Consider the following 26,229-nt stretch of genomic DNA (forward strand, 5'->3'; position numbering starts at 1 on the left):
CATGAAAGGTGCTCAATCTCACAGTCAGCAGGGAAATGCAAATTGAAACACAATGAGCTCTTATGTCACACCACTCAGAATGGCGCATCTCAAAAAGACAGGTGACAACAGGTGACAAGGAGTCAAGAATCTAGAACCTTGAGCTCTATTGGTGGGATTGTCCATTGGGGCTGCCACTAAGGAAAACAGTATGGCGCTTTTTCAAATGCTAAAAATAGAACTACCCTAGGATCCGGCAATTCCCCTTCTGGAAATATATCCCAAGGCAATGAAAACTATGGGAAAGAGACATCTGCAACCCGTGTTCACTGCCACATTATTCACGATAGCCAAGCCATGGAAGCAGCTGACGCGTCCACTGATGGAAGAATGGATAAAGACGGTGTGGGGGATATATACCAACATACACAATGGAATATTCCTCGGCCATAAAAAGAAGGAAATCCTGCCCTGTGTGACAAGATGGATAGACTTTGTGGGCACTGCGTTCAATACTGTACCATCTCACTTATATGTGGAATCCAAAAAAAAAGAAAGAAAAAGAGAAAAACCAAACTCATAGCAAAAGAGATCAGTCTGTGGTCACCAGAGGGGAGGGGGTACCGGAGAAGGGGACCAAAGGGTACACACTTCCAGTTACAAGAGAAGTAAGTCCCAGGCAGCGAGGAAGCTGAAGTTAGCATTGCTGTGCAGCATACAGGCTAGGTGTTAAGATCCTGAGGGGGCTTGTCACAAGGAAAACACCTTTTTCTACTCCTATACTTTTTGTTACCGCTGCGTGAGGTGGTGGATGCTAGCCGAACTTGCTGCGGTGATGGGTTTTCACTGAAGGGGGGTGGTCAACAGCTACGTGGTACGCCTCTGCCTTCCGCCACACCGTGTGTCAATGGCATGGACTAAATCTGGACAGCGACAGCAAGAGTTGGGTCAGAGACGACTTTAGAACCTTAAGTGTTACTGCTGCCAATAACAGTGCAGAAATGACCGCCCAGGGGGCCCACGGAGGCACTTAGCTCCCAGCAGTCCCAGCGTCCAGAATGCGAACAGAAGTGACATCCTGGCTTCCCTAATTAAACCGGATCAGCCCCTCCCACCCTCCGCCCCTCTTCCTGCAATTTCCTGCAGCTGTGCCGGAAACACGCTGATTCTGGGGATGTGAGACAGGTATTGGCCTTACTCAAATGAAGTTAGAAGATTCTATGGAAATGGCTATTCCTCCAACATCACTTCTGTCCCACCTGAAAATAATTCCCTACGCTTGGAGGCAGGCAACCTCCAGAAGTGATTTTTTAATGGCAAAGCAGTTCTATAAAAGGCCAAGAGATTAAGCACCTTCATTAGCATGCATAGTCTCTTCAGAGACCTCTTCTGCTCTGAACAGGCCCTCACGCCAAAGGGCCCCTCAGAGGCCACCGTCCAGATCAATATTTGGAACAGGCCTTCTGGGAAATCACTAATGGTCTGTAGAAGGCACATGGCGTGATTTTTAGGACCGTCCATTAATGAAGAGCTTCCCAGCTGTCCCACGATTCCAGAACAGGCAGGCCAAGGGGCCAGATGTTGCTGTGACGGACTCGGATTCTGTGTGGAGGCGCTCCGAGCTCGGCCTTCCAAGCCTGGTCTCTTTCTTACCGCACAGAAAAGGGCGTGTGTTTGCCTTTCTTCCCAACTGGGGAGGGGTGGCGGGGCGTTGCCTACCTGCAGACCACCTGAAGGAGCACAGGGGAGGGCCTGGCCTCCAGCTGCTCCCCTGCCTCCTCCCAGGTGCCAGCCAGGTTTGCCGCAATGGCCAGGGCACAGGAGAGTTCAGGCCATCTGGGAAGGTTTCGCTGTATCTGGACACGCCATCAGAAAAGGGGAAGAGAAGGCACGCTCATCTATTTCTAGCATGACTCTTGACTGCAGGGGTGTGTACACACCTGGGATGGGGGAAATGTGTAAGAGAGCTCGACTGTCAGTCTCCTGCAGGGATGGTCCACAAACTGTCCACATTTACTAGTCGGTACGATGAACTTGGAGAAGCCAAACTACCACAACACCACAAACGCAACTTGTAAGGCCCCCGGGCCTGGTGGCGCTTGGGACAAGGGAGGTCCAGTGACAACCTTAAATGACATGAAAGCACATGAGGGCAAGGTTCTTTATTCCAGTCTGGGGGCACGGGAAGGAGGGTCCCAGGGAGGTGCTGTTTTAAATATGTCTCAAATGCAAGCCGATCTCCAGGACACGGGGAGTTGGTGGGGCTGCGGGCTCGGGGATCTGGGGCTAGCCCAGTGGGGAGCGGAAGTTAGCACTATGGCTGGCTTTTCTCCTGTGGTCTCTCCTTCTATTGATGGCATCTGATACCAGTTTTTCTATTTCCTGAGTTAGAATAACGTTTCCTCTTAAAATAGATTTGAAATGAAAAAGAAAGCGAGTCAAAGACAGCTCGAGGAAATCACATTCAACTCAAAGGGCTGCAGTGAAAATCACACAGGTGACGTGTGAACACCCGACGTGTGGGCGACACAGGTCTCCTGAGGACGTGCCAGCTCTTTCTCTGCGGTAGACCCACAGAACCGACCAGGCCCTGCGGGGTCTCCAGGCCCCCCGGGTCCCTGCCCAGCTGCTCGCTGCCACCTTTGGGAAGCCCTTGAGGACTCATAGGAGACTAGAGATGCGGAAAGGAGGCATGGGGCAGGGATGACTCGAATGAGAGGTGGTCAGGTAGCAGGCGAACCTCCAAAATGCTCTTGGGAGGAAGAAGCAAAAGGCCCTGTGCCGATGAGGCCAGCTCTAGCGTGGGCTCCAGGCCTGTCCTGTCACTGGCCAGCAGGTTCTAGTCCAGACCCACGTAACCATGGCTCAAAGCCGCCCCAGCCACCGGCAGAGTCAGCCAATCCCTCCGCTCCCTTACGCCTAGTCCACATTCCCCCCACTGGTCACGGAGCCCTTGATGGTTTCCTGGCCTGCCAGCCGACTTCTGGCTTCCTGAGAATGAGGACCTTGGTGCACTTCGCTCAGACTCTCCAACGCCTGTTGCTGTTACCTACGTCTCTGAGAGGGAATGCATGACCCTAATGTCTGTGCCTCAATTTCCCATCTGTAGAGCCAAGAGTTGGAACTAGCTCATCCTTTGGGTGCTTTCCAACTTGTCAGAGTCTGCCACTGTTAATACAATTCTGCTGTGGTGGTCAGGGGTTCTAGCTTTCTGCTTCCCCTTCATTTCACCATGGCTTCTAGTGATATGTTCACCCCCCAAAAAAGAGCAAATTTTATGTACAACCACAAAATTAAATGACCTAAGAGGAAAGAGTGAAGGAAGAGCCTGTTCCACAAGGGGGATATGGCAAGAGTCTGGCCAGCCAGGAACCCCAGAGAGGATCCACGGCAACCTTCCTCCTCCCCCCAAGATGCCCCCCTCGCTGCCTGAAGGACAAAGTAGCCAGCACAGACTGCCATGAGGAAGGCCCCGAGTTCTCCAGAAGAAGCCTCTGCTCACAGACCCAACAGAGGCCTTGGAGAGAGAGCCATTCTATGCAGGCACAGTGATATCATTTAGATTCTTTTCAAAGGCTTTGCAAGGGAAAATATTTAAAGAGACAGCTGTGATGCGGTTTTGGACCTGGATGAAGCAGGAAACAGGGAGTGGAGCTAGCAGGGGGTTTCTTTAGTCAGATGAGGCTCTCCGACCTTCCTATACCCGTGTGCTGGGCTCCATCTTATGTAACACTTTTTTTTTTTTTTTTTCCTGGAAGGAGAACAGCATGAACTTTCCAAGTATGCAGATGGCTCTAAGTTCTTCTGGGTGGTGAAATGCCAAACGGATGGCAATAAACGATCAGGAATTTATTGAGAATGCGGGAGAGGTGAGATGGGCACACAGTGATGAATTTAAGAGAAATGATTACAATTTTATGGGCTCCATGAGGCTTCTGAGCTTGGGTATCGTCCCAACGGGCAGCTACAGCTGGGCTGGCATGATCAGAGCCCACACTGGAGTTGGACACCCATGTGTGTGGAGGGGTGGACAATGGACCACTGGCTCACACCACAGATCTGTCATCCCATGGTGGGACTTCATCAGAACCACTGAGCCTTTCTGAGCCTCAATCCTCTCCTCTGTAAAATGGGGTTATCATCCCTACTTCTGTGGGTCATGGTGAGCTTTGAATAGCACCTGTGCACACAGCAGGGTTATATGAGTGGCCCTGGAAGGGTTTCAGGAGGCAGAGCTGCATGTTAGAGCAAGAACAGTGTCTTTAAAGCAGACGGATATGGGTTCAGATCCTGGCTCTGCCATTTATGAGCATGTGGCTCTCTGAGACTCTGTTTCCCCATCAACAACACAACAGGAATGATTCTCACCACCTACAGTGACATGAGATTCAGGGAGGGAGAGCCAAGAAGTATGTAGCAAAGTGCTGGATGCGGGCTTGGGCCCTTCTGAAGATGCATTTTCCTTCCTTTTCAAACACCATACGGGCTCAAAGATGCATATTCAACGAGGTCTGGCTTTGCTGCTGCACTTTGAAGTTCAGCCACGGAGATGAGCCAGGCTCTCTCCCCAGCTCTCTGCTGGGGTCTGCTGAGATGGAACCTGACAATGCCCATCTTAGATGTGGTGTGTGGGGTTCTGAATGCACCCAGTGGCTGGGCGGGGCGTGAGCTGGGACTGCAAGGGGAAAACCCTCGGTGAAGCTCTCAAGCTTCCCCAAGCAAAGCACCTGGCCTAGAACCCAGATCGCCCTGGGCCTTAGCACATGTGCAAGGGACTTGTCTTCCTGCCTTGTTCTCTGTCCTGTGGGTCCTCCAAAGGCAGGGACCATGGGGTCTCAATGGTTTCTCTCTCTCTCAAGGCTCAGCAAAAGACATGACATAGAGTTGGTGCTCAGTGAATGTTGGTTGAATGAAGTGGATGGATGGTTGGATGGATGGATGAACGGATGGTTGGATGGATGATGAACAGACGACGGAGGCATACAGATGGACGGATAAATGAGGGGACTGATGGGAGGATGGATGGGTGGCTGGCTGCATGGGCAGATGGTTCCAGCTACATGTTTATCTCTTCCTTCACAGGTGTTGTGAGTTATGCATACTCTCTCTCTGAGACATTAAAGCCAAGGGCCTACTGACATCCAATACCCCTCTCTCTGGGAGTTCCCAAATCATTTTCAGAAGAGCTGTAAGGAGCGCCATAGGGCCCCTGGGGGGCTCAATCGGTTAAGCATCAGCCTTTATCAGGTTGTGGGTCCTGGGATCAAACCCCATGATGGGCTTCCTGCGCAGCGGGGAGTCTGCTTCTCCTCCCTCTGCTCCCCCCACCCAGCTGTGCGCTCTCTCTATCTGTCTCAAATAAATACGTTAAATCTTTATTTTAAAAAAAAAAAAAAGGATTGTTATGGTGAGGTCATCCTTTTAGCCCTCTCCATGTTTTGTGGCTGACACCACCCAAGTTGGAGGGACAGGACTCCCAGGCCAGCTGCTTGTCCACGGGAGCCCAAGCCAGCAACCCACTGCTCTCCTGTGACACTGCTCTCTACAAGTTCTCCCTCCAACTACCTACTAGGTTTTTTCGTCTCCCTTTACATGCTTCCCGCTGCTCTGTCTGCTGTGGGTCTCTCTGCAGCAAGGGTGTCTACTCTTCTCCCTGTATTAATTCCCACCAAATCCCGACAAGGGAGTCTTTGAGCCTCCCCAATGCCCGCAAGTAGGAGTCCAAACAAAGCACGTGAGCCCTTTCCAATGGGATGGGCACCTGCCTTCAGAGCCTCGTCCCTCAGGCTCCAGCCATTTCCTCTGTCCCCACCATGCCCAGTCCTGCCAGGGACACACTTCCCTTTTTGCTCGATTCTATCACCCCTCAAGACCTGGCCCAGGTCTCAAGACCTCCAAAGCCTTCCTGCAAACAGCTCCTTTTAGAAAATGTGGGAAAACCAGAGAAGTCTGAAGAAGAAAATGAAAATTGCCCATCACAATTCCACAACCTAGAAATGACCACTATACATATGTCTTCTCTTTTTTTCCCCATGATCATATTTTTAATATGACTAAGATCACAGTTTTATATTGTAATCCCCATGGATCATTATCTCCTAAACAACTTTCTGTACTATTGTATTTTTTGATGGTAAACGTCATTTAAAATATTTGCATAATAATCCTTAACTCATTTCCCTAGGTAACAGATTTATTGAAATATAATTCACAGAGCACACAATTCACTCTTTTAAAGGTACAATGCATGGTTTCTAGTATATTCACACAGTAGTGAAGCATCACCATAATCAATTTTAGGACATTTTCATCGCCCCAGAAAGAAACCCTATACTCATTAACTATCACCCCTTACTTCCCCAAGCTCCACCCCAGCTCTCAAGAAACACTCTTCTACTTTCTGCCTCAGTAGATTTACCTTTGCTGGATACTTTGTAGAAATAAAATCATATAATATGTAGTCTTTTGTGACTGGCTTCTGTCACTCGGTAGAACGGCTTCTGCTTCACCGCTGTTGGGCTGTGTATCAGCATTTTATTCCTTTCTATGCCCAAGTAATAGTCCATTTGTCTGGAGATACCACGTTTTATTTATCCATTGGTTAGTAGACAGACATTTGATTTGTTCCTACATCTTGACTGCTAGGAATGATGCTGCCCTGAGCGTTCATGTTCCAGCGTTTGTGTGGACATATGTTTTCAGTTGCCTTTGGAATTGAATGGAGCAGCTGGGTCGTATGGTAACCTCGTCGAAACTTTGAGGAACTGTCAGACTCTTTTTCCAAAGTGGCTGCACCTTTTCAAGCTCCCTTCAGGAGAGCGTGAGGATCTCGATTTTTCCACAGCCTCACCAATGTCACTTACCGTCTGTGTTTTTGATTCTAGCCTCCTAGTGGGTATGAAGTGGTCATTCATTGTGCTTTTGATACCATCTTCCTGTGGACTAGCGATGTTAAGCATCTTTTCACGTGCCCATTGGCCATTCCTAGATCTTTGCAGAAATGTTTTCAGGTCTTTGCCCATTTTTTCAATTGAGTCATTTGCCTTTTTATCATGAGTTGTAAGAGTTCTTTTTATATTCTGGGTATGATTCCCCATGAAGAAAAATGATTTGTAAATATTTTCTTCTAATTGTCTTTTCACTTTCTTGATAGTTTTTACTTTGAAGCACAAAGGTGTGTAACACTGATGAAGTCCAATTTATCAATTTTTTCTTCTGTTACTTATGCTTTTGGTGTCTGAAGAAACCACCATCGTCAAATCCAAGGTTGCGAAAATGACGCATATGTTTTTTTCTAAGATTTTTATAGTTTGAGCTCTGACATTTAGGTTTCTTAGTTTATTTTTGCATATGGTATAAAGAAGAGGTCTAACTTCAAGTCCTTTGTATGTTGATATCCAACTGTCCCTGCACCATTTATTGAGAAGACTATATTTCCTATTGAATTATTGAGACCTTCTTTTCAAAAATTAATTGATCATAGATGCATTTTTTTTTTTCTGGGCCCCTGATTCTTTTCCATCCTTACACACATTGTCTTGACTATAGTAATTTCATGCTAAGTGTTGAAATCAGAAAATATACATCCTTCAACTTGGTTGTTCTTTTGCAAGTTTGATTGGCTTTTTGGGCCCCCTGAGTTTTCACATGAATTTTCAGACCAGTCTGTCAATTTCTAGAAAGAAGTCTTAAACCTGTAGATCAATTTGGGGAATATTGTCATCTTAACAATATTGTCTTCTAGCCCATTGATATGGTGATGTCTTCTACTCATTTGGATTTTCTTAATTTCCCTGAGAATGTTTTGCAGTTTCCAGAGTATAAATTTTGCATTTCTTTGGTTCAGCTTAGGCCTAAGTATTTCTACTCTCTTGGATGTTCTTGTAAATGGAATTGTTTTCTTCAGTTCGTTTTCTGGTTGTTCACTGCAAGTATGTAGAAATACAGATGATTTGTGTCTGTATCTTATCTCGTCATGTGCATTTATCAGTTCCAATTTTTTTTTAATGGATTCCTTAGGATTTTCCATATACAAGATCGTGTCATCTGCAAATATAGTTTTACTTCTTTTTTTCCAATCTGGATGTCTTTTGTTTCTTTTTCTCACCTGACTGCCCTGACTAGATCCTCTAGTACAATGCTGAAGAGCAACGGGAGATGACCACCCTTGCGTTGTTCCTGACTTTACGGGAAAAGAATATAGTCTTTCATCATTAAGTGTGATGCTAGCTTGAGCTGTTTGTCATCGCCCTTCACCAGGTTGAGGAAGGTTCCTTCTACTTGGTTGCACGTTTTTATCATAAAAGTGTGTTGAATTTTTATCAAATACATTTCCTACTTATTTTTGATGATCTTTTTTTCTTTATTCTACCAATATGGTGTGTTGTAGTAATTACTGTCCAGATATTAAACTACTCTTGCATGCCAGGGATTAAACCTCCCTTGGTAATGGTGTATAATTCTGTATAATGGTGCTGGGTTCTGTTTGCTAGTATTTTATTGAGGACTTTTGCATGTATATACATATCAAACATTGGCCTCTGTTTTGTTTCCTTGTATGTCTTTGTTCGCTTTTGGTATCCAGATGACACTAACCACTTGGGAGTTAAGAAGTGTTCCCTCTTCTCTTAGAAGGTTGTGTGAAGAATGGATATTCATTCCCTACATGTTTGGTAGATTTCAACAGTAAAGCCATCTGGGCTTGGGCTTTTCTTTGTGAATAGTTTTCTGCTTACTAATTCAGTCTCTTGTGAATTGATTCAGAATTTCTATTTCTCTCAAGTCAGTTTCTTTTTTTTTTTTTTTAAGATTTTATTTATTAATTTGACAGAGAGAGAGAGATCACAAGCAGGCAGAGAGGCAGGCAGAGGGAGAGTTCCCCACTCAGCATGGAATCTGCTTGAGATTCTCTCCCCTCCTCTCCCCCTGCCCCACTCCCCACTCACACACACACACTCTCTCTCAAATAAATAAATTAAATGTTTTTTTTTAAAACAAGAAACAACGTAAACATGACTTCTGCCGTGTAGAAGCTCAGGGGCTGTTCTACCATCATATGAAATGCAAAGCCCTCTGGGAACTTGCCTGAAGGTCTAAGAGATGGTACCTTGTCTAAAGGTACTCAGGAGCAGAGGCAGAAATAAAACATCGAGGCTGGTTTTCTGAATCTGAGGGACAAAGATCTTTTCCCCATGTGGAAGAACGTCGAAAGTGGTCTCATTTATGTCCTCCCTCATCCTGGCTCCTTGGATGCGCCCTCACACACCGCCTCCGGGCTGACTCACTCTGATGGCGGGACCCTTAAATGCTGTACCCCAGCAGACTTGGAAAGCATGTGCACACTGGGGTTTGCTGCCTTGTTGCTCTTGGAACATGGCCACCCTCAGAAGAGATAAAGGGTGCCCAACCACATGCAGAAGAACCAATGAACTCCTGCCAACAGTGTGCTGACACCAGCCTGTGAGTAAAACCATTAGAGACCAGTAACCCCAAGCTGGCCCGCCATTGCCCACAGACCCTGCAGCTAACCCCAGATGCATGAGAAGCCCAGCCAAGGTCGGCAGAAGAACTGCCTGGCTGAGCCCCACACAAATCGTCAATCTGCAGAATCTTGAACTGAGTACCCTTTGTTACATAGCAACAGATGACTAATGCCCCAGACTGCCCCGCCCACTGCCCCACCCACTCCATGCAGTAAATGGCAGGATGGCACTTGTACCAGTTAACTGTGTCTCTTGCAATAGAAACATTCCACACCACCCCAATACACAATCAGGACCAAAGGAGACATACATGCCCGAGACAGAAGTGCCTTAACACGCAGACCACTAGAAATGGAGTGGATGCTTCTACTCAGGTTTGCTTGCACAGACTTCCAGCCTTATTTGCCAAGGCTGGTTTGGTCTCCCAGCCAGGCAAGAGTATACTCACATACTATCACGGAGCTTTTGCGTGAGATAAACGTATCTCGTGGTCCTAACCATGTGTTATCTCAAAAAGAATTTCACCACCAACGGCTCCCTCACGGCTTTCTTGGTTCCTTTATCTTGTAAACTATGCACCCAGCATCTATTTCTATTAAACTTCTGTTATTTAGGGAGTTTGAAATCCCACTGAAATGGAACTGAGGCTTTTTTGTTTTCAGTTGTCTTTGCATCCAACGTGGGGCTCCAACTCAAGACCCTAAGATCAAGAGTCGTACGCTCCATGGGCTGAGCCAGCCAGGTGCCCCAAAACAGAAATGAATTGTTGTTTAACTGTTAAGGAAAAAAAAAAGCAGTAAATAGGCTGAAGACTGGGGGAAAGCAGGCAGCCTGCAGTCATGGGGCAGAGCTATAAAGGTGGAATTTATAAAGATCATTCTTGCAGGGCGCCTGGGTGGCTCAGTCGGTTAAGCATCTGCCTTTGGTTCAGGTCATGATCTCAGGGTCCTGGGATCGAGCCCCATATGGGGCTCCCTGCTCAGTGGGGAGTCTGCTTCTCCCTCTCCCTCTGTCCCCTACACCCCCACCCCTGCTCATGTTCTCTCTCTCTCTGTCTCAAAGAAATCAATAAAAAATCTTTAAAAAAAAAAAAAAAAAGATCATTATTGCTTTCACTTATTTGCCAAGGCTGGTTTGGTCTCCCAGCCAGGCAAGAGTATACTCACATACTATCACGGAGCTTTTGCGTGAGATAAACGTATCTCGTGGTCCTAACCATGTGTGGCTGAATCTTGCCAGGAGGGTGTTGGTGTTGGGAAATAAGAGATAATGGTGGGTCACAGACCAGCCCACCACACACTCCTTCCTCTTGGCCTCCCAGACTGATGGTGGAGGCAAGCAAGGAGCTCAAACTAAGTGATAAGAGCCCACACTCACCCTTCATTTACTACGTGCCCGACATGAACTGCAACACATATCTGACCTGTGTGACCACCCTAGGGAAAAGGGGCTGGTGCCCCCTATTTTTAAGATGCAGAGATTGGTCAAGGAAGGCCTACAGCCCCATGCCTCATCCACGTGGAAGCAGTCTGTTCCCCGCGGTCTGGCTCTGTGGCCTACACTGTTCTCCACTATGCCATCTTGCTTTGCATCCCAGAGAGACCAGCTTTCCCTGGAACATGTCTCTTTAAGATCAGCTGAACAGGATAAACAGAGCAAAACTTCCAACCAAGTGAAGGCAGCAATTCCCTAGCAGGTATCTTCTACAATCCAGTAGCGTGTAAGTGGCCTGAGGAGACTGACCTGCTTTGACAAGGTGAGATTAACCAGAGGCAATGTGAGACCAAAGATACAGTTTTCTCCTTCCCTTCGAGGGTTTCTCCTTCTGTTCTTCCCCCTCCTTCCCCTCTGTATTAGGTGGCCCCGTACCTCCTTACCACATTGTCCTCTTATTCTCCTAGTGGCTTTCTGGTCTTCTTTTCCTTCTGGAATGTATGGCCCTTGTCTTCGGGCCTCTAAGTGAGTCTACTGCCATCTTTCTGAAGTCCATCAACATCCTTTACTCAGCATTCTGGGGCATCGCCTAGGTGCCCACATGCTTCTAACCAGGAAAAGCAGAACCACCAAAATGAAGATGTTGTCAAAAGGCTTCCAGCAGTGAGGAGGGAGGTGGCCAATTGAGGCCTCTCCAAGCCCTGCCCCAAATTGGACATCTGTTGATACCCCTACTGTGAAGGCCTACCTTGTGGCTTAAACACATGAGAAGAAGGCATGGGAGCAACTCCTGGGAGACAGCATGGCACAGAGGAGATCCTGTGGGCAGGAGCTCATCCCTGGGTCCACGCCAACCCCCCTAGGTGACCACATGTTTACCCTCTGAGCCTCAGTCTTCCCATCAGCAACATAATGACACCTACACAGAACTTTGAGGTCAGGGACCACCCCAATTTTGAGAGTCTGATGGAACCCAAGTTCCCTCTTTCTCTCCAGAAAAAGGCATATACTTAACCTACCCATGATGTCAAAAGGCCCACAGACTCTAACCCCCTAAAACTCCCCACCACCTGCTTGGGGGAGTCCCCAGGGCTTGGGAGAACTGGGGACCTCTACGGAAACCTTGGCACCCCAGTATGACATCCTCCACCAGGAGAGAGCTCTGCTGGGGACAGGCTCACATGCTTCTTTACTCTCTCAGAGTAGAGTCATTCACTCATTAACAGGCACTCATCAAGCTTCTGCCGAGGGCTGGTGGCTGTTCTGGGCACCTGGGACCCAACACACGTGCACAGAGAAACAAAATACTGGTGCGCCTGCATTTTGGTGGGAGAAGCACACCACCACCTCGGGAATCTAAGCCTCGTTCCGGGACATTGCATCTGACATCTGCTCTCTGGAGGCAGCAGAACACAGGTGTGACTTCACACAGTCATCCATTTCACTCCGACCTCTACAAATCCCACCCCACGGAAATGTAAATATCTCTGGTTTGGGAAATTTGTTCAAGGAAAAAGGAAGGTCCAATTCCCCTCTATCCTAACACCAACTGCAAATGTATTTTTCCAAACCTTCTTTCCTTCCTTCTGTTCATCCCCTTCTCCTCTTCCCTCCTCCATACTTCCTCCCACCCACCCTCCCTCCTTCTCCTTCCTTCCAGAAATGTGACTAGAGCTGTGATCCCATGAGAAACAGCTTGTTTGCACCTTTTTGAGGAAGGGGAGGGATGGTGTTTCATCACTGCACAGTGAAGGATTTGCTGGGCGCCAAGAGAAGAAAGGAGTGGTCAGCACCTGCGGGAGAGGCTGGAAACAGATGTGGAATGGGACAGCTGCAAATGGAGTGATGGGGCTCACCGCTTTCGTGGTGGCCCTCCTGGCTCCACACAGTCCCCTGCTATGTGTGTCTCCAACACAGAGAGAACAACGTGACCACCGTCAGCATCCCCACCCCCACCCCCGATGAACAAGGCTGTGTGATATGAACAAGAACCTTGGATGACCTTAAAATATGGGACAAGGGTCGTCTTGTAATCTCAGCTGTAAAAATTGGCACCACTGAAGACCATTTCCTCCATGTATGTAATCACCAACGGTTTGGCTTGCGTTCACGGACACAGCGCCTCGGGGATTAAGATCTGAACCTTCCAGGTGCCGATAAATAGACAGTGGTGGACACGGGTGCTATTCAAGAAGCAGCTTATTTTGCTATTTTTTTTTCCCTTAGATTCCACCACAGAACAAAGCCAGATCTGTATCGGCAGAACATTCTTATAGCAACTGGAAGAAATTATCCCTAAACGAAGCTGCTGGAAAAATCAACTGCAAAGATAGCAGTCGGCCCTTCCTCTGGCCATCAAAAAATCTTTGCTATTCGAAGAGTCTTTTAAAAAAAAGAAAGCGCCCAGAAGCAATGCCCTATTTAAAAATAAGGCAGTTTGCTATGCTATAACAAAGGCAGAGGCACCAGAAGGAGAAACAACAGCTCCTACAAGAGAAAGAAACTTCTGGAACTCCTTAAAATAGGCAGAAGAAAATCAGATTGCTACTGAAAAGCTGATTGATCTGACTGAAAATAGTGTCGTTGCTATAAATTCAGAGTGAGGTCCACTTTCTCAGAGTTTAGGTGTGAATTTCGTAAAACACATTCAGTCAAAGGCGCTTCATTTCTGAGTCCTCATTGCGGACAGCTAATGTAAGATGGGATTCCCTTCTCACCTGCATGAAAATGAACTTGACCCCGTCATTAATATTTTACTGGGAATTCGGTTTGCTTGGCCATGCTCCCTCTTCTCCGTTTCTCCTATTGGTTTACTCCAGGGAAGCATCCCATGGGGCCCCTCCTGTCCTCACCATCAGAGAGCAGAGCAGGCATCTTCAGATCAGAGATAATAAAGGGGTGTGCGGGGAAGGAAAACCCTATATTCCCCATGCCCCCATCCCTTGGGACACCTGGGAGCTGTCCTTCCCCACCTCTACTGCCATCGTCACCAGGAGTGGGCAACTTTAGTCTTCCCACTGCTATCACGTGGACCCACTGCTATATGGAGACTCCACCCTCTTCACCTGTCCTCTGGATTATGGCAAACACCTCCAACCAGCTGGCTATCCAAGTTACAAATCTGACTACAGCATTTCTGACTTAAAACCTACCTACGGGGCCCCCACTCTCTGAAGGTTCAAGGCCAAGCCCAGAGCACAGCCCAGAGACTCCCCTGCCCACCCCAACCACCAGGGATTGGCCCCTCCTACCTCTCTAGCTTCCTTAGGCTCCTTCCTGCCTTCTGACCCAGTAATACCACTGCTGGGGCTCCTGAACATCTCGTGCAGCCCATGCCTTCCTGCCCCAACTCCCTCTCCTGGCATGCCCTTCCTGAAGGCCAAGGGCACTGACTAAAAGGATGACTAGGAGCTGAAATGCAGCCCACATTCTGCTTCCCAGCCACACACCCGAGGGGCTGGGTCTACCCGGATGGACCTCTTTTCCTCATTTGCACACAGGCTCTGCCGGGCTTGGCTGTGGTCCTATCCCTAGGGGCTTGCCAGATCACACTGCAATTATCCATGAGCTCTCCTACCCCCAGCCCTTCATTAAACAAAGCTGTCTTTGCCACCCTCTCCCCACCCTGGTGCCCAACACAATGCCTTGAACGTGTAGACGTCAATAACTAAGTGTTGGCTGAACAGGCTGGTTGAATGGGAGCATGATGGCGGCTGAGCCAGAAGAGCAGAAGGTGGGCCCTGAGAGCCTGTGCTGTTACAGAGGCTTCCGAAGAGCCCCACAGCTTGCCAGCGCCGTACAACTAGGGAGCAGGTCTCAGGGGCTGGCTGTCGGAGGAGCTGAACTGTCCTCACACCCGTGGAGACCAAGAGGATGGAGTTCAAGATGGTTCCTTGTAGGGACAAAGAAGGGATGTGATCTGGTCCACACTGAGGAGGTAGCAACCAAACGCAAGTGATGCAGTAACACCCAGTCCCACAGGTGGCAGGAGTCCAAAGTGTGGACAGGTCATGAGAGCTGCAGGAGTCAGCAGGGGACATACAGGGTGGTAGAGATACTCAAAGCTGTAGGCAGAACTCGTGCAACCTTGCCCAGAACACTGGACCAATGATATCGGCTGGGGGGCAGGGACAGGGGCACTAAATCACTGACTTACAACCTGATTAGAAAACTGAAGGGGGAGGGGAGCACCAGAAAAGCCAGTCTGATCTAGGAGAACAAAATTCCAGAAGGCAGTAGGGATCGAATTTATGTCCAGTCCGATGGTGGAGATGCTACCTCGCCGGGGTCTGGATCCCGTCGGCTGGGAGGGAGCCCTTATCTTCTGGAGCCACTGGTGCCACGCCCAAGGGGCTGGTGGCTGTTGAGAGGAGGACGTTATGAGGGTGTCAGGAAGGGAGCGTGTTTTGTAGCCTTTAAATATATCCCAGCTTTGAGGAACCACTTCTTCTCCAGGTAAATTTGCATAGGTGGGAGGAAGTGTCCTAAAACGGCATGCCCAAAAATGCAGCTACAGGTTGTGACAGCTTCGTGGAGAAAGGGGTCCATGTGACCCAGGGCAGAGGTAGAGCATGTCAGCTGAGCCCATCTCCGAGGAATAAGGGACAGGAGGGGAGTAGTGGGAGCAGGGACCTTGGTTTATTGATTCTAGATCCACTGAGAATGGCCAAGATTGAGACCTTGCAGAGGTTCCAGAAATGATGCCACATGACCCTTATTAGCCCTTTCCTGCTATGTGTCCCACTCCCAGCCCCAACTCTGTCACCAAGAGGAAAGCCCTGAAAACCACACTAACTGTGCACCACTCCCTTCACAGCCCAGACTGGTGGAACTGGGAGGGGAGAGGCACTGGCGGCCACAAATGGGTGTGGCTGCGGGGTGACTGGGGGGAAAAACCAGGTGGTTACTGAGACCGAAGTCAGACACCAGAAAGGGAAAGAGCACAAAGCCAGCAAGGTCTGGAGAAGGAACTCTGGGGGCTTCTGTTCTGAAAGGTCTTGGAAAATGTAGGGGAATCTGGAACAAAATGCCAAATAAAACTTTCAAAATTGAGTCCCTTGTGTATTCCAGTAGTCTCTAGGCAGGGTGTGTGCATGGGGACCTCTGTGAGCCCAGGGACAAGGGACAACCGCTCTTTGGAACAGCTCCCCCAGTAGGCCACAGGAGCTAAAGACAGAACGCTTGTCTGCTCTTCAGAGCTGAGGGGCTGCCCAGAGACCAAGTGCACGGAGGGAAGTACCGACTTTAAAGAAAGATGGAGGGCACCCATCTGTGTATCCAACACACGCCCACTGTGGAAACAGGTGGAAGAACCAGGATGGTCAAAGTTCGGAATATGGCGTCTGGATAAAGCAGCCTCACCGCTGGGGGCCTCCCAAGATTTTTGGTTGCCAAACGGATCCGTATCGTTCCTCTATTTCCCACTTTCAGTAATTATGAGCAAACGATTAGGGAGAATTCATTATTCTATTACTCTTCCCCACCGGTAAAGTGATCTTTAACCCTAATCAGAAATGCAAGAATTGATCAGGAAGACTGCTTAAAACGACGCAAGTCTGTCTTTCTCGGTGGTGCATTCAGAGCACCCGACTTGGAACCAGAGGACTTTGACCTGCACCCAGCTACCCTAGCTGGGTCTTCTTGGGCCTGTGCTCCCACACATAAAATGGAAATAGTCATGCTATGTGTGCCTAGAGCCGAATCCAGATCCCGGCACGTATTTGAAACTCAATTAACATGAGACACTCAGCCGATAGAATTCTGCTCTACCTTAAGTATAAGGTTTGTTATCTCTGGAAGTACTACCCGAGGAGCGTGAATTGGCCGTGACGCTGCCCAATGCAAGCTTAAAATTTTCTGGCATGAAATGAATCAAGGCAGAGCCTCTGTCCTGCCTTATTAAACACAGCGTCCTATCTGGACACACACATTAGAATGACCATCCCAAGAAATGCTTTCTTCTTCCAGTTGGAGAGAGAAGCCCGGCATTTATAAAGACATCCTCTGTTTCCACAAGCAGGTTAGGCCGGTTTCCCAGCTATGGCTGACACCTGTGACCCAGGGTTGCTCTGAGCCGCCCGTGGGGCTGCTGTTGGAGCCTAGCAAGTCCCATGAGAGCAGAAAGTTCCAGGAGCTCTGAGGCAGGCCCCAGGAGCTGCAGCAACTCGCTGACCACAAAACCAACCCAAAGCAGTGAGACCAAGAGGGGTGCCCACAGACCCTTTGTGGCAGGTGACACCCAGGGTGGCTTCTGAGATCTCAAGGTCTTCGGTGAGAAAGATTTTTTTGTTAAGGGAGCAGAGTGGAAGGATAGAAGGTGACATTAGTCTGGGTTTTCGCCACAGATTAGGTAGAGCAGAGAAGGCCCTGAGCTTAACTGGGAAAGGGCCTTGACGACACTCCCCGGAGGCCAATGGTGACCTGCGGTCCCCTCCCTCCTTCCTGAAAGCAACAGGCAACAGTGTTGAAACTCCATAGCAGAGATGTTCCAGAACACGCAAGAAGGCAGGCCTGCAGAGTAGCGGCTAGCTGCCCAAGCAGCTGCTCTCGGTTATTAATACACGGACATGCTCTCATCCAGTTGGCATAAACCTCTGCCTCGAGGCCCTCACTGCTCCCCATCACTCTGGCTGCCACAACACCTCCTCCAGGAAGCCCTAGCTCTCCTCAAGATCCAGAGAGGCAAGCCACAGGTTTAACACCTGCCTCCAGGAATTTCTGATTGGTCGGGACTAGTGGTAAAATGGTTTGAAGATCACTCCTGACGTTGGCCCCAACTCCCCATTATCTCTGCCATCTCCAGGGGGTAGAGGCAGGGGAGGGGGCAGCGGTAGCCTCCTGGTCACATTTCTCTCCCAACTCTCAGGACCCAACTGCCTCAGCCACCCACCCACCCACATTCTTACAGCCACGGGCAGCTACCACAACACAAACCCTGAACTTCTCAGTTCAAACTACTGGAGGTGGGGCAGGGGCAGAGGCTGTTGCTGCATCTAAGTGGAGCAAAAGTAAAGGAGCCAGCAGAATTCCCCACAGCGAGATTGTGAAAACCACTCACAGCCAAGGAAGGGCAGCCAATTCGGCCTTTCCCAACCCGCTCGCCCACCGCCCTGCGCGGCCCCCTCTGGAGGCCCTCCTTATTTCCTTGACCTCAAACTAGGATGGCCTCTCCACTCAACCAAGGAAAGCTCCCAAAGTCCAGGACCTGGGCATTAAAAACATGTCCTTCTGATTCTTTGTCCTCTTTTTGTACATTGATCAAATAATGCACCACATACCACAAAGTTCTTCGAAACTGAACCAAGAATATGCAATTCTATAGCCAGTTAAGTCAGAGTGGAGAATTAAGGATAATGCCTGACAACCCTTTCTCTCCCTCTCCCCCCCCATTTCCTCCCTCCTTCCTTCCCTCCCTGCCCCACTCTCTCCATTTGACACACATGCAGACATACACACTTTCTTCTTGAGGAAATCTTTGAGAAAGATTTTGCCAGAACTGGAAGGAACTATTATCAGCCCATTATGATAGCCAATTTACACCTCCCCTGAGGCTATGATTTAAACCAGGTCCTTAAAAGTCCCTGTCTCTGTGTTTTTCATGGGCAGCTACCTGGATTACACACACCTTGTTGAAAACACAGGCGAGACTATATGGCTGTCCTAGGGTCAGGTGATTACTGAAACAGAGACATAATCCACACCAGACCTTGTCTGCTAGGAGACCAGAGGCCTGAGAGGCAGGTAAGATATCCATGGGACAGGAGATGCTCCCCCGTCCCCAGGCCGATTGGGCACCACAAATAATTTCTTTCCCTGAATAACACAAACAAGCAGGGTTTTCCCTGTTTTGTACAAGAGGAGGGGAGCAGCAGGAGACCAGCTGTCTGATGGAGTATAGTCCCGACTATCATAGCAAGACAAATACTTGATGGAAAATGGACGAAGTAATCAAGCTGGCAAGAAATCAGAAGGAAATACCCAGGCCCCTTTCTTCCTAGGTGTACACCTAGGGCACCTCAGAAGCTTAAAACTGAGCAGGTAAAGAGAGGGAAGATTACTCTATGGATACAGTTTTGATTTTCTTATCTGCTTAGGTGGCTTTCTGGAGTCATTGGGTTTGATTTTTTTAAAGGAATGCCTGAACCACAGGAAATCAACGCCAGCACAAAAAATAAAGTCATGTGGAATTTTTGAACACTGCCATACGGTAGAATCAGTATCCTAGTTGTTATAATGAAAATAGAACTCCTGCTTCTTAATTAAAAAAAAAAAAAAAAAAAAAGATCAAGTATAAATCTCAGCTTTGTTAGCACCGCTGTGCCTGACGTGAAGTAGGTCATGAAGAAAGTGGCCCCAAAGGAGATGCCACGTGAAGGAGGAGAGGCAGGTGAGAATGTTCCCGTGAGCATCTGAGGCAGACTTACTTGGGTGTGCCCGTGGGTTTCCAGTATCTGCAGAAAAGGTACTGCCCGTCGGCATTGACCAGGTGAGGCAGGTCCTGGTATGGAATGCTCTGTGGGGTCCGCCTGGGAGAACTTTCCTCCGGCATTCTGGAAGGATCGTCAAGCCCTTGAAAGAAAAGAGGACATATTCCTAAGTCAGAGATATGGCAAAACACACAAAGATGGGGAGAAAAGCGTTATTCAGTGTCAGTAATATTTTTTAAGCAGTACAAAAAAAACCACAAAAACCAAAAAACCTCCATTTCAAAGATTCTTAAAAACCCATATATTTTTTGCAATCTCTCCAAGACTGAAAAATCCCATTTGTTCTTAAGAAAATGCTCACTTTATTTTTTAAGTGCCTCATTACAGCTTTTTCCCCCTTCCCATCTGTGTTTATTTTAAATCATTTCAGGAAACTTCATCTTAAAGACTATTTTAGCAGTAATCAAGTGGAAATTATAGTCAGCTCTGTGGGTATAAAGACCCAGCTGCAAGAAGACCCATCTATCTCAAAATCCCCAAGGAAGTTTCAAAGGGGCACAATAATGAGGTGGATGATACTCCAATTAATTCCTCCTGTCTGAAATTCCAAAGATTCCGTGACAAACCTGTTTCCATCATGTCCTGGCTTTTGCATTCCACAACCACGACAGCATGGAGGATCAGAGCCAGGCAAATAAGGGCTGTTTCCTCATCTCGGCGGTCACAGGGCAGCATTCAAGCAGTTCCCCAGCTCCTGTCCCCCCCACCCCACGCCCTGCCCCCAGAGCCTGCCTTTCGGGCTTTAGGGGGTGCGGAGCCAGGCAGTCTGCGACCAGAACTGACAAGCCCTCCGGGGCTCCCCTCCTTCCCTAGGGGCGGGGAACATGCGCCTGCTATGCCCCACTACTAGTTTAGGTCATCACTTTCCCTAGACAAACCCATGGAGGGGTTCAGTGCGGGGAGGGGCTCCGAGCCCCGCACCCCCTGCCCAAGGAAACTGGGAAACTAGCACCGCGCACCCCGAGGCACCTCGCACACGCACAAATGCGGGTCCCCGGGGCAAAGTCACCCCCGAGGCTCCTGACAAACTTTGCTTTCCTGCCTGTCTCCGAGGAGCCCCGCAGCTGTCACTGGGAAAGCCACGGGAAAAACCAGGAGACTTCGCCGGGCGTGTGCACGGGGACGGCGGGGGACCGGGAAGATGGAGTTGACGCGGACAAGTTGGTTTGGGGGCTGGTGCGAGGGAGCAGGGGAGGGCGCGCGCACACACGCGCGCACACAAACACGCGCACCACACAGACACGCGCGCACACACGCGCGCGCACCAGGGGGCGCGGGAGCACACGCCGAGCGTGCGGGGGACCCCCGAGGCTGCTCCCCACCCCTGGGGACGGCACTTGCTGGCTGGGGCAGGGGACGGGAGGCAGTTACCGGGGCCACGAGCGCCGCTGTCGCGTTCCCCGAGTGCTGCGGGTCCTCGTCTGCGGCGGGCCGGTGTCGGGCCGAGCTGCGCGCCGCCGGCTCCGCGGCGACAGGGCGCGGTGTCTGCGCTGCCACTTTATCCCCGGGCCGGCTTGGCGGCGGGGGCGGCCCGAGGTGGGTGGGGACGCGCGGGACCGGCAGGCGGTGCGGAGAGGCGGCGCCCGGGGCCCACGTGTGCCCGGCCCCGCGGGGAGGAGCGGGGGGCACAGCCCGCGGACCCGGCCACGCGCTCCTCCCCGCCCGGCCTCGCGGGAGGCCGCGCCCCGGGGTGGCCGCCCCGGGGACCATCACCAGGCCTGGAATCCAGCTGGGCTCACCAGAGTGTTAGCGCGCGCGGGAGGACTTGCCACACCCACGCGCAACACATCTAGCGCACACAGACCCACGTAGGGACCCACGCGCACACCAAACATACAGACTGCAAGCATACATACACACGGACCAGATACGTGCCCAGACCCACACCCAGGTACTACACGTACAGACACAGACAACACACAGGGACACATACAGATAACATGTAGACGCTCCATGTTCACAAGGACACACATACATACAGGCATGTGCATAGACGTGCCTACAGATATACATGCATGGACACATATAGACACGTAAATGACATACCACACACACAGACAGACACACAAGCACATACATACTCAGTACACAAAGACCGAGGTGTGGGGGCCACAGAGATACACAAACCTACACAGACACACACAGAAAGGAACACAGTGTGACACACTCATGTGCAGACACCCGTAGACCTCACCAAGCACACAAACATGACATGCACATATGGGCAGACAAGCATGTCGTGCGCATACACACACACACACACACACACACACATTCACACCCCCACAGAGACACACATGGTCAGACACACATAAAAAGCTGGGGCGGGGGTGCACCTAGGTGGTATGGTAGAGGCAGACTGGTGGAGGACTTGTTCCTCTGCTTGCATCCCCAGCAACCGTCCCCCAGTCCCCAGAGGTCGGCCCCCAAACAAAATTTCTGGTGCATCTACACAAGCCAAAGGAAGGTCTGAACGCTCTCCAGTACAACTAGCAATGTAGCCTGTGGGGTTATAGCAACCAGCACTGCACTTAGAGTCAGAACACCTGTTCTAGCTCCTCCATTTGTCCTGTGGGACTTAATCTCCTCACTGGCAGCCTGGGTAGGACAATACCTGTGTCCCCAAGGAGTGTGACAAATGTCCTCAGCTCACACTGACCTCAGCTGGCCTCTGTGCCTTTCCTTCTTTCACAAATAACTTTACACCATAGCAATGATGAAAAGAACTGCTGTCCTCCAGAAACCCGTATCTCAATGTCACATTGTGGGAGTGTAGGGGGCCCAGGCTGCTTAGAGCCTGTGATCTAACTTAAGAACTAAAACAATAGCCTTTGAGAAGCTCTGGGTTTTAAGTGCCGCCCAGTGGCTCGCCAGCTCTCTGGCCTCAGGCAGTTCATCAGGCTTAGGACAGAGAAGGGACAGCTAAGTGACTTCACTGAGGGGCAGTTTATAACAGCTGTGCAGGACCAGTCCAGAGCCAGCAGCCCTGGGGGCCCGGCCTTCCCGCTGGCCCTGCTAAGTACATTGTATTTACTTGGATGGTAATTTCTTCAAGGCAGGGCAATTGGGGATCTGATAGAGGTTGGAGGGGCGATAGCCCACCAATAAACCTTGGCTGCATCTGTTCTTTTGGTTTTTTCCAGTTCCAACATTCCAAAACTTTAGTGAGAAAGTTTGGAGGACATATTTTGTTGAAGTTATCAGCAGAGCCTCTGTAGAAATGGTGGTAGAGAGTTTGAGGATTTGTTTGCTCAGTTACCAGCATAAATGAGAGCGTGGTGTGCCATCAGCAGGTTGGGAAACCAGGACTGAAGAGACTGAGACTCTGCTGTTGTAGATCTGGCTTTTTTTTTTTTTTTTTTTGAAGTAAACTTTTTATTTTGAGATACTGGTAGATTCACAGCAGTTGGTAACAAATAATACAGAGAAATACTATGTGTCCTTTACCCAGTTTTCCCCAGTGGTAACATCTTGGGAAACTGTAGGACGGTATCATAGTCAGAATACCGACATTGATACAGAGCTACTTCCTTCCCACCCCGTTTCCTTTATAACCCATGCCAGGTGCTTAATTGTTCTGTTACTAAAATTTTCTCATTTCGAGAACGTTCTATGACTTAAATCACACAGTACGTGATCATTTAGGATTCACTGTTTTCTTTCAGCATTTCCGGTGTTGTGTGTAGCATTCTATGGTATGGATGAACCACACAGTTCATTGAGGGACTTTTGTGTCATTACCCTTTTGAGCTATCATGAATAAAGCTGCTTTTGCAGCCCATGTAGAGGTTTTTGTGGGAACATGAGTCTTCATTTTCCGAGAGGGTAATTGCTGGGCCATACAGAAATTGCATGTTGTTGGGGGAACAGCTCAGGGGTAGAGCATTTGATTGCAGAAATTGCATGTTGTTTAAGAGCCTGCCCAGGGATGCCTGGGTGGCTCAGTGGGTTAAAGCCTCTGCCTTCGGCTCATGTCATGATCTCAGGGTCCTGGGACTAAGTTCCACATCGGGCTCTCTGCTCTGCCTGCTTGTCTGCTTACTTGTGACCTCCGTCTGTCAAATAAATAAATGAAATCTTTAAAAAAAAAAAAAAAAAAAAAAAAAGAGCCTGCCCAAATGTGTTCCAGTGCGGCTGTGCCCTTTTACATACTCACCCGGAATGTGTGAGAGGGCCATTCTCTCTGTGTCCTTATTAGCTTTCAGTGTTGTCTCTTTCTTTACTTTAACCTTGTCCTTCCCACTGTCTTTTCTCTTCCTCTCCCTCTGGGACACAATGATATGATGTTAGATCTCTTGTTATAGTCCTATAGGTCTCTGAGGCTCTCTTCATTTGTTTTCCTATTTTCTCTCTATTGTCCAGATGAGGTAATTTCTAGTGCCCTGTCTTCCAGTTCACTGCTTCTTTTTTCTCTCCCCTCCATTCTGCCTCTGAACCCATCCTCTGAGCTTTTTGAATTCAGCTATTGAATTTGTCAGCTCTACAATTTCCCCCTTTGGTTCTTCCTCAGCTGAGACTTTCTATTTTCCATTAGTTTCAGCTATGTTTGTAATGGTCCCTTGAAGCATTTTTATCATGGCTGCCTTAAAGTCTCTGTTCTTTCTTATGCCGTCTAGTCATTGTCTTTTTTCATTCAATTTCAGGTCTTCTGTGGTTCTTGATGAGCTGTGTGATTTTCTATGGAAACCCCGATGGTCTGGACTTGTATTATGTGGTGAGACTCTGGATTTTATTGAAATCTGCTGTCTTAGCTGGTCCTCTCTGACACTGCTGCAGGCCAGAGGATGGGTGGGTGTGGCCTCATTACTCCGAGGTAGAGATAGAAGCCCAGGTTGCCTATTCAGCCTTGGTGGGTGGAACTGCACCATGTTTTTCTTCCTTGTTATTTGACTAGTATAGAAAGGTCAATATCTGAAACTTCTGTCTTGTTCAGCTTTTTCTCTCCTGGTCCTTTGGCTTGAAAGAGCGGGCTTTGATTGGTTGGGTATTGTTTGGTCTGTGCCCATGATGTTTCTGGGTTGCTGGCTTCTCCAGCTCCAAGACTGGAATATCTGAGGCAAAACAAAAATCCAGGCACTCACCTCCATGTTGTTCCTTTGTGCCAAGGTCTCTGGCTGGTCTGCCTTTTCTCTCCCCTTTCAGAGTCTCCTTCACTTTGTTTTATATATGATGTACAGGGTTTTTAGTTGGACTTACTGGGAGGAGTAGGGAAAAGCACATTTCCTGTGCTATTGCAAATACAGATGTTCCATATCTGCTATATAATCCAGAATTCCTTGCCTACCCATGTGCCCACAGAGACCTCAGGGCCCAGTCTCTCTAGACCAGAACACTCTAGAGACAATCATCTTCCAGAAGAGTGCCAGTTGGCAGGGTCTGTCCCTACAGCTTGGGATGAAAGGATAGGGCAGCAATTCAAATAAAAGCGGTATCTTTCTGCTACCACTGGTGTCTTGTGTGGCCTTCCAGAAATGCTCTAAGGTTTGAGCTGAGTGGAACATGCTGGAAATAGCTGTGGGGAGGAAGGAAGTAGGAAAAAACTAGGAGACAATAAGAAAGCCAAGAGTTTCTCTTATTAGAAATTTTGGCAAGGGCAAATTAACTTCTATAGCTTTTTACAATCACAGGACTTTGGGGTGCTGTATACCTCAATTCTGGGCCACTTCTGGACGGAGAGAGGTAGAGGCTGGGAATGGAGATGGTTATTAGAGTGAATGATAGAGAAGAGGTAAGACTTTGAACAAACTCAGAAGGAAAATCAGATTAAAATACCTAAACTCTGAAATATGCTCCATTGGCCAGTTGTGTAACTTCCAGCAACTTACTTGGCCTTCCTGAGACTGTCTCCTCACCTGAAATGGGGGGATACGAATACCCACTGCTGGCCTTGGCCATGGTCAGTTGAGATCATGTCTGTCTAGCACTAAGCTCAGTGCCTGGTGGGCAGTCAGCTTGCCTAACTGCAGGGTGACACCTCAGTGGCCCATAAAAGATACTTTTTGTCCGAAGAAAAAAAATTTAAGATTTTTAAAAATCTACTTATTAGAGAGAGTGTGTGTGTGAGAGAAAGAGGGAGAGCATGCACAAGTAGGGGGGTGGGGCAGGAGGAGAGGGAGAAGCGGACTCCCTGCTGAGCAGGGAGCCCAATGTGGGACTCCATCCCGGAACCCTGGGATCATGACCTGAGGCAAAGGCAGATGCTTAACTGACTAAGACCCCTGGCGCCCTGAAGAAAATTTTTCATTTGGATTTTTTAAATTGGTAATTTCACATGCAAATCCAGATTTCCAGCTTCTCTTGACAAGCGGAGAGATGTGGTCACAAGGGGCCATAGTGCTGGATATGTTGGGACAAGATAAGGGAGTCTGGACTTGTGGGTCTCAAACTGAAAAGAAAGGTTAGGCCAGAGATGTGGGAGTTGCACCTTGCACTGGGCTAGAGCACACTGACGTCAGGAGAGTGGGCAGGCAGAAGTGTAACTTGGCAGCCTGTGCATTGTATCTGGTCTGCAGGAGGTTGAGATTGGCCATTGCTGTGCTTTCGAAATATTTGCATTAGTAGTCCACATTCCATGTGATAGTGTTGGTCTCTGGATTTCCTCTAAAAGGCCAACAGCCTGGCAACACGAGGGCCACATTTGTGCCTGATGGTGGTCAGCACTGCGGCTGGATGGAAACTGCTGGCTTCAGGTGGTGTATGCTTCTGCCCTTTTGCTAGACCCTCTGCTGCACCCAACTAAAGAAAAACTAACTCTCCAAGTTCATTCTATGAGGCCAGCATTAGCCTGATCCTAAACAGGATGAAGACAATACAAAAAGGAGAACTATAGGCCAATATTTCTGATGAAT

At 48.9% G+C, this 26,229-nt stretch overlaps 1 protein-coding gene across 3 annotated transcripts in view; it reads right to left on the minus strand.

Annotated features, from left to right (window-relative positions):
• The window catches only part of MGLL (monoglyceride lipase), a 225,459-nt gene that overhangs the window by 84,928 nt on the left and 114,302 nt on the right, over nt 1-26,229 (minus strand). The window contains exons 1-2 of one of the 3 annotated variants that reach the window (XM_082747137.1): nt 20,753-21,040; nt 19,319-19,463 (exon numbers count right to left, since the gene is read on the minus strand). In XM_082747137.1, the coding sequence (XP_082603263.1) occupies nt 19,319-19,443 (125 nt within the window). In that variant the 5' untranslated portion in view covers nt 19,444-19,463; nt 20,753-21,040. Of the gene's footprint in view, nt 1-19,318; nt 19,464-19,947; nt 20,520-20,752; nt 21,041-26,229 lie in introns of those variants that run through there. The other 2 variants (XM_082747136.1, XM_082747138.1) reach the window with 2 other exon arrangements.

Source organism: Mustela nivalis (assembly GCF_964662115.1).
Source record: "Mustela nivalis genome assembly, chromosome: 1".
Lineage (NCBI taxonomy): Eukaryota > Metazoa > Chordata > Mammalia > Carnivora > Mustelidae > Mustela > Mustela nivalis.